This window comes from Apis mellifera, linkage group LG13, assembly GCF_003254395.2.
Source record: "Apis mellifera strain DH4 linkage group LG13, Amel_HAv3.1, whole genome shotgun sequence".
NCBI lineage: Eukaryota > Metazoa > Arthropoda > Insecta > Hymenoptera > Apidae > Apis > Apis mellifera.
In genome coordinates this window covers 1,849,564-1,868,885 of record NC_037650.1, presented here as the reverse complement: position 1 = coordinate 1,868,885, position 19,322 = coordinate 1,849,564, and the positions used below count along the sequence as shown (strand labels likewise).

At 16.5% G+C, this 19,322-nt stretch overlaps 1 protein-coding gene and 1 long non-coding RNA gene across 4 annotated transcripts in view; one reads left to right on the top strand and one right to left on the bottom strand.

Moving 5' to 3' along the window:
• LOC100577752 (F-box only protein 43-like) overlaps positions 1 to 2,107 on the bottom strand; it is a 56,875-nt gene extending 54,768 nt beyond the window's left edge. Inside the window, exon 1 of one of the 2 annotated variants that reach the window (XM_026444707.1) lies at positions 960 to 2,107. In XM_026444707.1, the coding sequence (XP_026300492.1) occupies positions 960 to 1,787 (828 nt within the window). In that variant the 5' untranslated portion in view covers positions 1,788 to 2,107. The remainder of the gene's footprint in view (positions 1 to 959) is intronic. The other variant, XM_016917415.2, reaches the window with a different exon arrangement.
• A 7,252-nt stretch (positions 2,108 to 9,359) lies between these two features.
• Positions 9,360 to 19,322, top strand: part of LOC113219197 — a 48,626-nt gene continuing 38,663 nt past the window's right edge. Inside the window, exons 1-3 of one of the 2 annotated variants that reach the window (XR_003305960.1) lie at positions 9,375 to 9,715; positions 11,088 to 11,224; positions 11,445 to 11,534. This is a non-coding gene — a long non-coding RNA (uncharacterized LOC113219197). Of the gene's footprint in view, positions 9,716 to 11,087; positions 11,535 to 19,322 lie in introns of both variants that reach the window. The other variant, XR_003305959.1, reaches the window with a different exon arrangement.

The following is a 19,322-nucleotide window of genomic DNA, read 5'->3' as shown; positions in this document are numbered from 1 at the left end:
ATAAAATATTTTTATAAAATTTCAAAAATATATTTAAAACAATTTTGTTGTATCATTATTCTATTAGCAATAGCTGTAATATGACAAGAATGAAATTTCTTGAAATTTAATTATAACTCATTAAAAATCAATAATAGTGTTCGCATATATTTCAATAATAGTATGAATTTAAATTTTTATCTAAAATTAAAATGATAATTATATTTTTCCTAAATTAATAATAGGTATATAACAGCAAATTTTAATTGAAATATTTTTTTGATAATTTCAATTTTTAATAATAAAAATGTAATAAATTATCATTAAAATTTGGCTGTAATGCTCAAATATCTAACCGTTAGGATAAGTTTTATGATAAGAGAGAAGAATATAACTCCCTTGTTAGTATAGAACATATAATTCTCTCTTTACAGGGATCGAATACGATCCTCAGACAGAAACTTTGTGTATCGTTTAAATACGCAACGTTTGCGCATTATACATTATGTAGTAACACCACACTTTTCTCACGTTCGTACAAATAGGTTAATGAACTAGTTATTTAATTTAATTTTATATTATAGAATTAAATTTATTTTTTATAAAATAAAAGTTTATTTGTAAAAAATAATTTTATAAACAAGTAAAATTTAGTATTTAACTCTACAGAAAAAAACATTAAATAATTTTAATATATTTATCTAATTTTATCTATTGTTTATTTTGTGTAAAATAAAAATCATATTTGATAAAAGTTTATTCTAATATATACTATATATTAGAGTAATATCTAACTTATACAATTTTGAAGTTATGTTTTGTATAATCTTGTATAATTATTTATACTATTTCATAAATTCTTTTATACAATATTTTTTATAATATATATTTATAATATATACTTGATATCTTAATTTCATTATAACTACTATCTAATTACTAATTTAAATATACTTGAAAAAAATAAAAAATTTACTTACCTTGACAAAAGAGTGGAATTTTACTTTGCTTGGAGAAACAGGTGGACTGCTAGGTGGCCGTTTATTTCCTTGTACTTGAAGAAGATTTTGCACTTCTAATAAGTACCCTTTTCTAGCGTATCTACTTCTAGGACTGCTTTGAATGTCTCCTTCTATTTTTGATTTTTTAATTAATTTTAAATTCTCTTTAGCATTCTGTCTGAGTATTATATGAGTCAGTCTTCTCACATTGGCCCTAGAATCACTGAAACAGATTCTCCTCCATGTTTTAGACACCATACTAATAGAACAAAGATCCTGAGGTCCAAGAAAAGATAATATTTTAGAAACTATTCTCCAATGATTGCTTTTGTCTCCAAGAAGTGCCAATATATCCACCGTTTCTCTACCTGTATAATCTGGAGTAGCTCTACTATGATGTAAAGCAGCAGATATGACGCGATGACTGAAATCCAACCTCTTTGGTTTGATAGCAGCAAGATACGTGATAGAGAGCTTGCTTAATTTCTGATTGTCTGCCGAACTAATAGCGGGACTAGCTTTTCTACAGGTCGGCGAGATAACAATACGTGGAGGTGGTGGTGGTGTCTTCCGTCTAGGTGAAGTAGTTACCTGGGGTGTGCTCTGAGGCACGATGACTAGTTTCATTTCCACATCTTCCTCGATGGGTTCGGAGGCTATAAACGAAGATGAAGGCACTGACGGTGATGGTGGCGGTGAAAGAAGAGTCAAGTAACCACTATCGACACTATCATGAGAATTGCGACTGCTCGCATTTATCGTGATGCGAGGTGTTTCGGTAATATTTACGTTTTCTACCTCATCCATCTCCGTGCTTTTTAAGGAGAGAATCTGTTTCAACAAATACCGGTGGAACTACCTCTTCTTAAACACAATTACGAACTGTTTCCGAATAAAAAACATATTAAATTTCTTTCCTATGATTTGTCACAGGAAACGAAACAAAATAGTTTGAATACGTTTCACCTCGTTGACGTTTCAGCGGCTTACTACGCACCACATTGCAAGCACTTCGAAACTTTGAAATCTGTTTATCCGTTGTCCCACCGTAGCTCCCTTGGCGATTGCCCGACCAATGGGCTAACCTGACTGATCCCGCCGTTCGTTGCCAAGTGCTACCATTGGTTCGAACATCTCAACCGCGTTAGCGATGCTATCACCTCTAGTGGCTGTTGCTGGACTTATTAAATTCTGTTGCTGGGGAGACCTCTTGATTTCTCGTTTCTCTTTCGAGCGCGCATACAGAAATTGAAATTTATTATCTTAAATCTTTTTTACTATATTTTTTCTTTCTATTAATTAATATTTATTTTGATAAAATAAAAAAAATATTTAATTTTTTTTTATATATTAAAAATTATAAAATTATTATACAAATGATATATTAATTATATATATAAATAATATATAAATGGATATATAAATCCTACAATAATATATGTTATAATATTTATTATAACATATTTTTTATCTTTTATTATAATATAATAAGAATATTATTAATAAATACAAAAAATTATTTTGAATATAATGTATCTAAATCCATGAATTGACAAAAATTATATTAATTCATATATATTATTTAATATCATTATATAAATATATTTTTTTATATTTTTATATTATTTGAAAAATGTTATAGAATTTCAATGATTTATTAATATTATTTTTATAAAAAAAAATATTTAATTTTAAATATTAATATGTTAAGCTTAAATATTTTTCATTTCTGGTTACTTTGTCGCATAAAATAAAAAAAAAGATTTAATACAATATAAATTATTTATGTTTTATTTCATATTAATATTATAATAAATACATATTACAATAAAAAAAATGAAATGAATTGAAATTATTATAACATATTAAATTTTAAAGACGATTTTTTTCATAAAAATAATTTTTAATTTTTCAAAGATAATATAAAAAAAAAAAAGACAAATTATGTTGATTATCAATTATTTTATAGTCACAAAAAATCATCATTTATCGACATTATTGAAATAAAATTTTATTAATGTTACCATTTTTATCAACATATAATAACTTTGATAACTATAAAGTATATATATGATGATATGTAAACGGAATGTAATCATATTTCTATTATCTATAATGAAATTTAAATTTAATTTCCATCAAAGATTAATAATATTTTATATAAAAACAAATATTTATTATATAAACATTAAACATAATAAAATCTAAGTATAACAATTTTTTCATTTTATAATATTATTTTTGGATAGAAAACTTCAAAATATCTTTATCATTTTAATGTCACTCTCAACATTATCGATTCAGTAGAAGAATAAGATTATCACATTCATAGTGGTTAGAATTAAAACTATATTTTAATATAAAATTGCAAGTAAAATATAGAATAAATTGTCTTGCAAAGATCGAAATAAATAGTTATTATAATTTAAAAAAAATTCATTTTTTAATTTTTAAATTTTCTTGTATATTTTATTTAAGAAAATATTGTGTTTTTACAAAATTTATGTGGAAAATAATGTTATCATTCTATAAAAATTTTTTTAAAAAATATTCTTATAATATTTTAGAATCAATAGTATAATAAAAATTTTATGGAAACAAAAAATTATTTATTAAAATATATTAAAATAAATTTATAATAAAACTAATAGATATTAATTATATTACAATATATATATTATAAAATAGTTATACAAATAATTTATTAAGATAACATTATTATATTTACATAACATAATTATAATTATCAATATATTTATAAAAAAATGATATATGTTTTTTAATATCATTATAATATTATTTATTGCATATTTGATATTGGCGAGGAATTTATTTGCTATTGTAAATATAAAAAATTTTTATTTTTATGTTTTTATTTAAAATTTTATTTTTAAAACTATTATTTTCAAGAACTTTTTTTTTATATATTTCATTAGAATTTATAATGAAAATATTTTTTAAAAGAGTTCTAAAGTTTATATTATAAATAAAATTTGTGAAAAAGTTCTATAGTTTTTTCAAAATTTGCTTATAAATATAAGCAATAGATTGAAATATATTTCTTTATAAAAATTATATTAAAAGATTTACGACTTCCTTAATTGAAACAACATTTGATTTTGCATAATATAATAAAATATGCTTTTAATATCTTGCATTATATAACAATTATATCATATAACAAAATAAATGCAAAAATAATTTTGTTTTTATTTTTGAAAATATTAATTAAATGAATATGATTTTATTTTTCTTTTATATATAAGATAATTATCTATTAAAGCAAAATTATTTTTATTATCAAAAAATTATGAATTTTTATTTTACAGTTTTTTAAATAAAACATTTTGAATCTGATCAAATATTCAAAAAATAAATATTATTTATATGACATATTATATATCAAATTTTTATACACAAGTTATTCCGTAAATCAATTCATTTCATAATTTTAATCAAATAAATTTTATGATATGAACTTAATAAATTTAAAAAAATACATATTTTCTCAGATTTTTAAATATAAAGTATTATTATAGAATGTTATAAAATAAAAAATTGTTTTTGTTCAAAAATTTATCATGTAGTTTCTTTAAAAATTTAAATCATTAATACATTTAAATATATATTATGCTATTATCATGATATTTATATTTAAATATATATAAACTATAATTTATTTATTTATAATTTATTATTTATTATTCTAATGCCAATTTTACATTCTTATCTAAATTAATAGAAGTGCAAATATATAGATTCAAAATTAAAAATGTTTTATTTTATATTTAAAATATATTGTAGAAAATTACAGAAAATTCAATATATTTTTTTTTTATTAATTTATTTATTTATTTTTAAAATTCTATATATTATTATAAAAGAAATATTTCAAAGAATATTAAAAATAATAAATTGTTCAAAATCATAAAAATATCTGATTATAAGCACTATTTCATTCTATTTTAAAATATTAAATTAAATCATATTTGTAAATAAAAAATTTAAAAATTAAAAAGAAATAAAATTGTAAGTAATATATATTTTTTATTTAAGATTCAAAGATTTTATTTTAATTAAGAGAAATATACTAATATCAATATACTTTACATAGTAATATTATCATTTTCTATAATTGTTTAAGTATAATTAATATAATTAGTTGTCTACATTTGGTCTACATTCTATTTATATATATATATATATATATATATATATGTACTTCTAAATAGTTTGATATAAATTTTTATACAAATTTTTTTATCTATGAGATTTTATCTAGTATTTCTTTATCTAAATTCTACATTCTATACTTACGTGTACTTCTAAATTGTTTGAAATATTCAAATTTTCATACAAATTTTATCATATGTAAATTTTTTGATAAAAATATAATAAAAATAGAATCAAAATCAAAAGTAAAACAATTTATGATATATATATATTATTTTTAAAAAATAAAAATGAATCTTATATAAATATTTATTCTTTTTATTTTCTTCAATTATATAATTTACATAAATTGAATTACAATATTAATGAATACATAAATGAATTTATTATATTTCAAATTTTTATATTATTTATTTAAATAAATATCAGTATATTATATTGTCTTAAATATTAACATTTTATAAAACTTATTAAATTTATTTAAATATATCTTTTATTTTAAGAAATAAAGCTATTTATTAATTTTATAATGCATTTTATGATATTAAAATTGTTTTAACTCTTTTTTTGAATAGTTTTCTTTTCAAAAATGTCTAAAAATTCAATATTGCTTAACAAATTCTTACAAAATAAATATTTTATAAAAATATAAAAATATTATTAAATGTATTAAAATTATTTACTCGATTTCTTCAAAAATATCTAGAGATTCAATATTGTATAATTCTTTTATAAAAATATAAAAATGTTATTAAATGTATTAAAATTATTTGTACAAATTTTTATAAAAATAGCTTTTTAAAACTAGATAAAAATATAAAATGTTATAGATGAGTTTGATACTTATATATTCAAACAATTCTCCTTTATTATTTAAAATGAAATTCTAAACATGTTTAATTTTCATTTAACACTTTATTTTTAAATAAAATCATACATATATTTTACAAAATCTCGTATTTTTCAGAAACTGAGATTAATAGATCATTTCTATTTTTAGATTAATATTAGAATGAAAAATTCTAAAATCACTTAGAATATTGTAAATTTTTTTTATTACGAAAATAGCATATAATATTAATTTTTATATATTACGTTTTATACAATTCTTTTTACTCTATTTGTGGAATATTACTTTGATAATGAAATAAGCAAAAGATCCAGGTAAAAGTAGAAAAGATATGAAATTATATATAAAAAACATTTATTTTCCTTATGAATATTTAATAATTATTTGATAAAATTTGATATTTATTGAGATAAATATAAGAATTAATTTTTAATAAAATATTTATTCCTGACATAATTTATTATAAATTATATAAATTATATTTTTATACTTATGATATTATTTTAAAGAATTATAATGATATTGATTGAAATATTTTTCATAGCTTTTAATAAAATTTATAATTATTCTATTTTATTAAACTTTATAATATAATTTTCATTTTATTTATCAAAATTTTATCAATCATCTAATATATAAAACATTAAGTAACATATTTATAGAAAATTATCTTTTAGAAAGAAGACTGATAGTGATATTAGAAAAATGTTAATATTCTTAAAATTTATAAAAGTTGACATTATATTTTTTAATATCATTTAATTTTTTCAATTTAATTTTATAATATTATATATTATATATATCATAAAATTTTAATATGAATTTAAAAAATTAAATGATATTAAAAAATATAATGTCAGTTTTTACAAATAACTTTATTTTACATTAAAAACAATATTTAAAAAGATTTTTGATTTAAAAGTTATATTTCAATGTAATATTAATTTATATTCAGCAGGATAAGATTACAGTATTAGTTGAAATAAGTGAAAATTTTCTTTTCAAAATATTAAGAACAATAGTTCATGAAAGATTCAAATTTTTTTCTTTAACTTTTTTCTCACAGGAAGAATATTATTATAATCTTTTTTATTCTACGTTATTCGATAACATAATATATTTGTTGAAAATAATATTAAAATAACACTAAAATAACACTAAAATAATAAATTTTATATTTTTTAATATTCATTATTATATTGATATTAAATATTGATAATATTCGAATGATTCAATACTAAATAAAATTAATTATTGGACTTAATAGTAGATATTGATATGTATCAAAATTTTAAATAATAAATATTATTTTTAGATATTGATATCTTTTTCTTTATATATTAAGCTAATGTACTCAAATATATATCAACGTTAATATATAAATAAGTAGTTCTTATTGACCTGTACAATGTTGTCCATCGCTTGTGTTACTGTCGATATTTATTCTCAAATAAAGGACGTTAGGATAATACGCTAATATTTCTAAAATAATAAATAATAATTATAAGTAAATATAATATAGAAGTTATTATCATTTCGAAATCCGCTGATTAATAATTTATTTAAAAAGATTTTTTTATTTTGTTAATTTGTGTTCGAATTAATATTTAATCTTGGTTATGTTTAAAAATAAAAATTAAAATATTTAAATATTTTTTAAAAAAATGTTAAAATTTCATTTTTTTCTATATTTAAATTTAATAATTTAAAAAAAATTGCACAATAAGTTAAGAAATTATTATTAAAAGAGAAATTTTATCTTCAAAATTTTTAATTTTTTTTATAAATTCAATCAAAAATTTATCAATAATTTTAACAGCTAATAAAATTTTTAAATTTTTAAAAAGAAAAATATGTTTATTTGTTATGTGATGTAAAAATATAAAAAAAAAAAATTATTGTGAAATTCAATTCAGGACTGTAAAAATAGAGATTTCATTAAAATGAATTCAGATTGATTATTATATGATTTTGTTTTACAAAATTATAACAATTTCAAAATTTTTTATTGAGTATATTTATGCTGTTTATTATTTATATTGCTACAAAAATCCAAATAATATCGTAAGCTATATATATATATGTACATATATATTGAAGTAATAACAAAAAACTTTTCATCGTTTCTTGATGAAAATATCTCCAATTAATAAAACTATTTTGCCTATATTGAAACAATATAATGTGAGAAATTTTAGATTTAGATTATTTAGATTTTGTTTTAGTTTTAAGTCTATATTTGTTGTTGACAATAAAAAGACTGAAAACAAGAAACTTAGAGAAATATAATAATAAGAAATAATTTTTTTAAGAAATATGAAATATCAATAAAATCTTATTCATTATTATTTTAATGAAGACAATTTTAGATTTTTATTTTTAATATGCTAATTAGTTTGTTCAAAGATACATCATCATAAATCATTGTATATTAATCAATACTTAATATAATTAATATCACAATAAAAAAATATATCGTTATATTTTGTTTTTAATAAAATTTTCATTAAAAATTAAAAATTAACAAGTTATTTGTTCTATTATAATATGTAAAAATTCATATATATTAAATAATATAATAAAAATAATTAGAATATTCATGATTATAATATATATATATATATATATATATATATATAATTGTGATAGAATATTCATATTTATAATTATTTTTAAATATAGATTTATTACATAAAGTATTTTATTATATTGTAATTTGATTTATCATCACAAAATTCTTTTTTGCCAAGATTTATTGCTTTGAAATAGTTCATTGAAATGTTTGAAATATAAATATAGATTTCATTAATTTTTTACTTTAAAAAAATAAGCTAGAATCTTTATAAATTCTTTTTTTGTCATAGTAGATTAAATGGAATAATTTCAAATATATATATACATAATAACTATGATATTTTGATAAAAGAGATTCTTTCTATGATAATAAATCAAATTAGATTTTACAAGCGTATATATACTGTATCATTGTAATTAGCAAAAATATTAAAAAAAAATTATTTTCTTTAGAATAATTTTGAATATAACATATAATAATATGATAAAAATCAATAACTTTTATCTCGTAAATTTAATATGATAAATAATTTTTGCGACTAAATTCAGATTCAGGACATAAAAATATCATTTCCTTTTTAAAAAAAAAATTCATATAATCCATTTTTTTATATGCTATTATTTTTTGAGTCACATTTTTTACATAAATGAATCAAATTTGTAAAAAAAATATATAATGTATATCAAATTTATAATAAAATATTAATATATGATTTTCTATATTATTAAATAAAAAATATTTTATATAGATATATATGTAATTTGGATAAATCAGAAATTAAATTGCAAGAAGAATATTAAAAATTATAAATATTATTACATATAATTTTATCAGTATAAATCTCAACTGACAATTTTGTATATGAACTTTTATTTATTTTGGACTTTAGAATCGACCTTGTACTTTACAAATATACATATGTAAATATACATATATATATATATTAACATTATTAACATTTCGTAAATCTTTATTCGCAAGCTTCTATGTACAAGTTTTTCACGAATTACTATCATAATCAATAATTGCTTTTACTGTCTCTTATTGTTTGCAAACTGTTCATCACGAATTATGAGTTTTTGCATGTGAAACGATAATTTAAAGAGTTACAAAGAAAAATGTGTATATAAACATAAAGTACGTATAGCGATCATATATATAATACATAAATGATATAATATAATATATTTATTATATAATCTACTATATACACTATATAATCTATACCCATTTAATGAAAATTATTTAATTTTATTAATGTTAATATTATTTCAAATTTCATAATTAGTTCGAAGAAATTTTTGAATTACTATTGATATCATTTTTAAATGCTAAAAATTCTGTAATATTATTTAGTTAATTTAATAATTTTGAAAAATTTTTTTTACTACTTATTAACATTGTTATTTGTTTAACTTTTTTTAATTTAACAAATAATTATAAAAATATAAACTAACAGTTGATCTTGTTTATTCCTAATTTTTTATAAATTTAAATTAATCATACATATTTTTGAGTTTTGGTTTTTAATGAATAGTTTATATAGATAGATAGATAATGTTAAAATTTATAATATAATAAGTATTTATAATATAATATAATATAATATAATATAATATAATATAATATAATATATTATATTTTAAATATAAATATAATATAAATATAATATATTTTTTATTTTATATATTTTAACATTTATATTATATTTATATATATATTATTTATATAAATATATATTATATTTATATAAATATTTATTAATAATTAATAAATATTATTTAATAATAATATAGTAAAAATTTTTATGTTGAATTCTAATTTTTATTTATTTAAAATTGCAAAAAAATATGATATAATTTAATCTTTGGATGTGATATCGCTAAAATTTTTATAATTAAAATATATATAATAGTATTAATATACATACTATTTAGAGATTGTAAATTTTATTATTCATATTATATTGATACAAATGCTAAAAATATATATTTAAAATATATATATATATATATATATATATATATATATATATATATTTATTATATATATATATATATTTTCATCAAAAATACATTAATATAATTTTTAAAATGATAAATGAACAAATAGAAAAATTTTTAATTTTAAACTATTCATCATTTTATGACATTAATATTTATTATTTTTGATTTTCGAACGTTTACAAGATTAAAAATAAACAATCATTGGTATCGATTTTAATCTCGACTATAACCAACAGTCTCATATTCTTTATTCTAGAAGAAATTATGTATTCCTTATTTATAAATAATTCCATTTAATAAATTTTATTCAAAGATTTCATTTAATGATTGTTTAAAATTTTCAAAAAAAAGATTAAATTTTCAAAAAAAGAATGATTAATATTTACAGTTGTTTCTTTCTAAAAGAATTTTAAAACAGAATGTAATATATATACATCCTGAGGCCTTCATAATACGTATTTCTAGTAACAGATATAATTAATATTATTGAATAATTTGTTTAGGAATGAAAAAATGTTACACTGCAATTTTGAACAATTCATTCCATACTGAATTATGGTAGCAAGATTTCTGCGCAGTATAGTGCGCATATCTCATATAAAATTCTATGGTAACCAATCAACGAACAGTATAAATTTGTGTAAGTATAGTAACGTAACTGATTTTATAAGAGTTCAAATGTTATTCATAGTTGAATTGCGGAACTGTGTGTTTCGTATTATATTATATTCAATATTCATATGTGATTTTATATTAAAATATTATTTAATATTATAATGTAATATATATTTTATAATGTAATATGTGCTAAATGAAGTATACGAATAAGAATGTATTATATATATATATTTGATTATTAGAAATTTTAAAAAGAAGAAATGGATATACATATGAATGCACGTGTTCGCAAAAATGTATAACATTACATATTAATCATTAATTTATTTGAGGTAAATATTTGTTATTTATTATATTTTATATATTATTTTTATTATATATATTATTATAAATAAATTTATATATGTATGCATAAAATTATGTATTTACATATATAAAAATCTATAAAATTAAAAGATACTTATTAATTTTATTTAAATTAAATTTTATTTAAAAATAATATATTTTAAAAAGCTTAGAAAATTATAGAATTGTTGATAAAATTTAATTTTACTTACAAATATTTAATAAAGGTCGTAATTTTGAACATATGATGAAAAAAATATATAATATAAATGTTAAAAAATATAACATCCATATGTACCTTTTTTATATAATTTTTTAATATCAATTCTTAAAAAAGAAAATATTTATTCACGATTATTATTTTTATTATCATTAGGAATATTGTAATTATTTATTTTTTTGAATACATTCTGATAGCAATTATTAATTTTATTAATATATGTTATTAAATATTAAAATAATGAGTCTTTATTTATTTTTCTAAGTTTTAGTTTTTTTCTATAATAATAATAAAAAATTTTTTTTATATATATTATATAATTTTGTGGATTATTTTTTAAACAGATTATCCTGTTTTTTATTTTACATTATTGAATTGTTAGTTTATAACAATATAATAATATTTAAAATATAAGTGTATATATATATATATATATATATATATATATATATATATATATATATATGTAAAACATATAGTTGGAATTTTTAAATATAATAGTGTTTTTTTTCTTTTTATAAATTTAAAAATCAAAATATTAATAAATATTTTTTTATAAATTTTTTAATGCCATTATTCATTATATGTAATCAGTATTTATTTTCTAAATAATTAATAATTTATTTTAATATAATTTAATTTATCTAAGAAATAATACAAATATATTTGTCTCATTGATATTGATTGTTTTGATTATTTTATTGATATATATTATTTCATTGATAGAATAACTGAATTAACGACTAAAATATCTAATTTCTGTTTACTTTCAATAATTTAGTTTTAATAATAAATAAAGCATATTATATAAATAATGAAATATATTTTAATTACATTAATCATTGAGTATTTAAAATAAGCAATAATTATTAATAATGTAATAAATTATTATTTTGCTATATTCAATAATGAAGGAGTACGATCAATAATTTTTCTATATATCTAAGAAATAGAATATTCTATATTTTACTTATAAAAATCATTTTATTAAAAATCATTTAAATTTTTCAATTTTTATTAAGAAAATTTTTCATCAGTTGAATCAATATTTAATTAAAAAGATATTAGATAACAAAGTCATATGATAAATTATATAAATTAAATATGAATATAAAAAAATGATTTTATATATATAATATTAATATATAAATATGATTTTTTATTTAAATAAATGAATTAAAATTTTAAATAGATAGATCATTAATATTAAAAATATAGATTGTGCTTTTGTTATATTCTTCTGGTAGATTATAATGAAATAATGAAAAAAAAATAATGTAAAGTAACAATAAACTTATTAAGACATCATATTTTTTTTATTAATAATGAATATAGAATAAATCAAAATGATAGTAAATTTTTTTTCAAATTATCATTAAATATTATTATATTTATTTTTTTATCAATATTTATATTTATATTCCAATTCCATTACAGTTCTTTAAAATATAACATTAAAAAGTATAAAAACAAATTGTTTTTGTTTATTTATTTTTGTTTTCTATATTATAAATATAAAATATATTCAATAATTCATTATATATTATTCCTTCTTTTAATTTTAATTTTAATTTTATTAATCCTTAAATTTTAAATAGATATATAATATTTTTTTGTTTTTAAATTTAATAGTGAATTCGAAAAATATTTTAATATTATAAAATATATTAGTATAAGTTATTATTTTTCATTCATAGAGTTCAGTTTAATTTCTTATAGCATATATCATAAGAACACCAAATTTATTATTTGTTTTAATAAAATTTTTAATATATGTGTTTTAGTTTAGTGTTTATATATATATATATATATATATATATTGTTATATATATTGTTATCTTATATTTATATTATATATATATATATATATATATATAAAATTTACTTAAAAAATAGTTTTTATATATTTATATTATATTAAAAAATTGATTTCATTATTTTAATTATAAAATATTTAAAATATAAAATATTATATTTTAATTTTGAATATTAATTATATAATTTTTTTATGTAATTTATTTAATTTGCAATAATTTTTTAGGATATCAAAAATTCTGATGTCTTCAATTTTTAATATTCAAATTTGATTCTAAATAAGGCAAGTCTTTATATATTTTTTTTTTATTAATATAAATTCCTTTCCATTTTAATTAATTTTTCATTACAAAATTTTTATAAAATATTTTAATAGAAAAATAAATAAGAAGATTAATGTAATGAAAAAATCTATAACCTATATGTATTATTTCAGTCTATTTACAGAGTTAATTATTTATTTCAGTTTTAATTTTCAAAGTATTTTGTAAGTATAAAATTATGATAAACATTAATTATATCTTAATGGATTCAAATTATAATTATATTTGCAAGAATAATCCAAATTTTCAATTATAAATTAAATTTGATTATTATGTTTTAATCAGTTTTAAGAATATTTTATAATACTTATATATTATATATATAATATTATTGGATTAAATAATTTTTACTTTTAAAAAAAGATTATAGAATATATTAATGTTGAATTTCATAGAATAAAATAAAAAATAGAATAAAACTACTCATAAAAACTACACATAAGTGAGGATTAATTAATGTGTTCTCTTTTTATTTTTAAATATTCGAACATATAATATATTATTAAATTAAAGATATATTTTTTTATAAAAATATAAATTTATTTTTTTCAATAAAATTAGATATTTAATTTATATTTATGAAATAAAAATATTTTATGTTTATACTTTGAAAATAATTTTAAAAAAATATTTTAATTTATCAATATGACTTAATATAATTTTTTTAATGATTGTCAAAAAGCTTAAAAAATATTGAAGAAAAATAAAAATAAAGAAATTACATATATATTTCTATAATATGAAATATGTATATAGCTATTTATTAATTATTAAATTTTTATTAAATTTATTAAATTTTATATATAAATTCAATCACTTAATAATAATTAATAATTTTATAAATGTTTTTATTTATATGAATCCATAATTAAAACTACAATTCTAAATCTTAAAGTTATTATAAACAATGTTTTATAAGTTATTGTTATGTTATTTAATATGTTTTATAATGATAATAACTAATTAATATATAAATAGAGACAAATTTATACAAAATTTTCGTTTTTTTTTTAATAAGCTTTTCATCAATATTTTCAATACTGAAAATATTAAATATTTAAATTTATATACTTTATATAAATAAATTTATATAATTTATTTATTAATAAATAAAAATATGATAAATTAAAACATAATATTATTTTATGTAACCTTATAGTATCTAGAATGCAATATGTTTTACAATATTTGAAAAATAATATTTAAAAATTGAGCATGTAGTATGAGCAATTAATAAACAGTTAATAAACTTATAATAAATAATAATTACATACAGTAGTTTATTTTTCTCATTTTATTAATACATAATAATTGACTTTTGTTGTTCTGATTAATATTTAACAAGTTTTTAAATATTTTATAAAAAATTTTTATTAATAAAAAAGATAATAACATATATAAGAAGTAAAAAAAAAAAAAACAAAAAATATTTGTTTGATTTAATATAAATTTGGGATTTTAATGGGTATAATTAGTATTCTTAGCGTATCCAGATTAGAATATGTATGTAATCATATGTTCACTTTTCATGATGCATTATAATATCAATGTTGTACAATATTGCAACATCATAATAATATTTATAATCATTATATTACATATTTTTTTTATTATTTCTTTTGTTGATAGTTAATAAACAGATATATTTCATTTTGAAATGATGATGATTCTAATAAATATGATTATTTATAAAAAATTATTTATAAAATCTTTAAAATAAATAATATAAAAAATAATAATAATAATAAAGTTATCTTCAGGTAATCTCAGAAAAAAAAACTAAAAAAATTTATATTTTTAAAATATATTTATAAAACAATTATTTAATTCCTTTAATATATTTGTATATAATATTAATTGCATTTTCTTGTATTATATTATTTTGATGTTTAATATAACTCCAAAATGAATTATTGGGATCATTTTTATTATTATTATTTTTTCCGCATTTATCTATAAATATCAAGATTTATCTATAAATGCTTGAATCATTTAACACTTAATACGATAATTTAACTCTGATAGTTCAAGTTTTCTTCAGTTAATCCTGTAATAACTTTTATTACATTTGAAAGTTATATTAATAATATCCGATATTTTTTAATGATGTTATAAATTTTTTGTTATATTACTTATGATATTATACATTTCTCAATTTAAACATTACTCAAAGTATGAAATTTGTTTTTATTTTATCTTGATATAGCTATTATTATTTCTGTTTACGATAATTCTTATTTTCGAGTTAATATATTATTCAGTTATTCATTGCATCAGATTTTAAAATGGCTTACTTAAATATCAATATATTATTGATATTTAATATATTAAATAATATACAGATTAAATATACTATTTAACAATGAGTTCTTTTGGTATGTCTTCATTATATATTTCGATATATTGGAAAGAGATTTTTCTGTTTGATTGATAATTTCTAAAATGCGATCTATCTTTCCGAGATCTTTCTATCTAATCGATAATCTGTAAAATGCAATCTTCTTTTCTAAGATCTTCTTCTTTGGTTAGTAATTTCTAAAATTTTATCTTCTTTTCCTAGATTTTGGTACATAAATAATAGAATGTCGCATTATAGATTCGGCATTATAGATAATATAATTGCATTATAGATAATATAAAATTATTAAAATTTTAGTTGTGTGAATTTCCCAAAAAGTTTTATTTACAATTCTGTACATTTATTTACAACTTTATTATATTACAATATATTATTTTCATTTTTTTCAAAGAATTCAATTTATAACTTTTTATAATATTAATGTTAATATCTATTAACATTTCTTTTAATTAATATCTTCCAGATAAATCCGATTTTCATTCTGAACGTTTTTGCTAAGCTAACAAATTATGGAATATTTTATACAATTCTTAATTAAATATTGTTGCTATCATTTGTTTAATATTATAAAGATATAATAAATAATAAAAATATATTAAAATTATAATATATAAATAAGAAACAGAAAGTATAATAAAAAAAAAATTTTATTCTTTAAATGATTATATCCTTTAATGATTACATCCTTTTATGTATATATATTTAGATATTTGATTTTCTATAAATTTGATTAATTTAATTTGTTTAATTTTCTTATATTCTTAATATTTTCTTAATATTCTTCTCATCAAACTTAATGTCGATAATGTTTTCATTTTATGATATATTTCTCAAATGATATTTTATTTTATTTTATATAATATGTTATTATTCAAATATATTTTCATACTTTGATAGATTCAATTATTTTATCCTTTTGAAAGAAATATTTTTTTTATTTTGTAAAAACGAAATGTGTTACTTTATGAAAATGAATATTTGTATAAAATAAAAAAAAAGAAGTTAAAATCGGCGAACAAACACTGATTTTAATTTCGCATATGATTATTATAATCAAATTTAATGTACTAACTACTATTATGCTTTGAAAAAAAAATTAAAAATATTATATAGAAAAAATCTTAGTTATGTTTTACGTAATCATAACTTAAACTGAAGTTATAGATATAGTAATTAACAATTTTAAATAAATGGAATGTCATTTATATAATTTTTTTTTAATAATAAATACAGGTTGACTATTTGAAAAAATTCAAATAGAATGGAAAAATAAAATTAAATAAATTTTGAATTTTGATAAAAATAAAAATTAGTATAGAACAATAATGACTGAATTTATGATAGAAAATTTTAAATCAGTAGTATTTTAGTTTTTAGACATTTATTAATTATTTTTTATTACAACACATTATTATTCGAACATGTCTTCATTTTTTGAAATGCTGAGGAATTCAATTTACAATTTTCAATTTACAATTTACAATCTCTGTTTAATCGATATCTTCTAGATATATCTGATATTCATTTAGTATTTTTCATAAACTATTAATTTATTTTATAAAATATTTATTTTATAAGATTAATAAGATATAATATTATAATTTTTAATTTTGCATTGAAATTAATGAAAATGGGTGCTAATGAAATTTATTTGATTGTCAAATTTTGATTGTAAATGCGATTAAAGTCTCAGTCTTTTAAAATTGAGATCTTGTTAAAATTCATCATTGATTAACATGTTTATTTATATTCATTCTAATTTTTTCTATGAATTATATATATTAAGCAACTTTTTTTTCATGACTATGTATTCACTAATATGCTGGTTCTTGTATTATTAACCATTCCATATTCTTATCATATGATTGCAATTATGTCAAAATAGACTTCTAAGCTCGAAGTGTAATAGATGAGTTCAGAAAAAGAATTGTATTTAATTTGTGAGTTATCAGTTGGTCAAATTTGGAAAATTAAAACTTTACATTTCATGCGGTGTTTTTATTATTAAATCATTTTATTTTTTACATTTTTTTTTGGACAAAAATGCACGTCATGTTTATTAGCAATGCTATCTTCAAAAGACGATAATAAAAAGTTTCTAGCAAGTGCAGTTTTTTGAGGTTGTTAATCATTTGCTTAAACTATTGAAAGATTCTTGTTGCTTCATAAATAATTGGAATAAATGCTTATATAAATGATGTTAGGTATTTTTCTCGTGATAGCTTTTTTCAGATACGTATTATATCTAAAATTTCTAAAAAAAATAGTTTGTAATTTATTTAATACTTTGTGTTTTTACACAATTACAAAAAATATCAAATTTATTTTCATTCATTAATTCAGCTTTCATATTTGTTTTTCCATTAAATTATTCTTTAAATAGTATAATAATAAATTCTTTAAATTTTTTAATCTTTGATATAAATTCAATTTAGCACTATCATTATTGATACTATTAATTTCTTTATCGTGATAATAAATTTTTGGTACTGTATTTTTAAATTCTAAGATCAGAAAATTACTTTTTATAAAATGTCGGATATGTACATATTTCTTTTTTAACTATAAAAAATATTACTTGTCAAATTATGATTTATTAAATTGCAATTCAAATATAAATTAATTTTTTAAAATATAATATTTGTTGTACATATATGTTTTTATTTTTCATTTGTTGCTTTCTTATAAGTAAATGTTCTTTTAATATTTACTTTATCTCGTATTTCAAATAATTCAATTTTTTTCTTTTTATATATTTTTTGTTCCAACCATTTTTCATTTTGAATTCTGTTATGATCTGTCATATTAGTATATTTTGCAGTTGCAAAATAATGAAGTTGATTATTGCATAGAATCAAGATATGAATAAAAATAGTACAATTAAATCTATATTAAATAAAATCATTATTTTTCATGATAAGAAAAAAGTTTTGACTATTATTGATAAGAGCAAATATGAATATCTTTTATCTTTCTATTGATATTTTCTTAATGATGTGATTCTTAAATTCCATTATTATATTTTATTCTTATCAGAACAAATCATTAGAAATTCAAT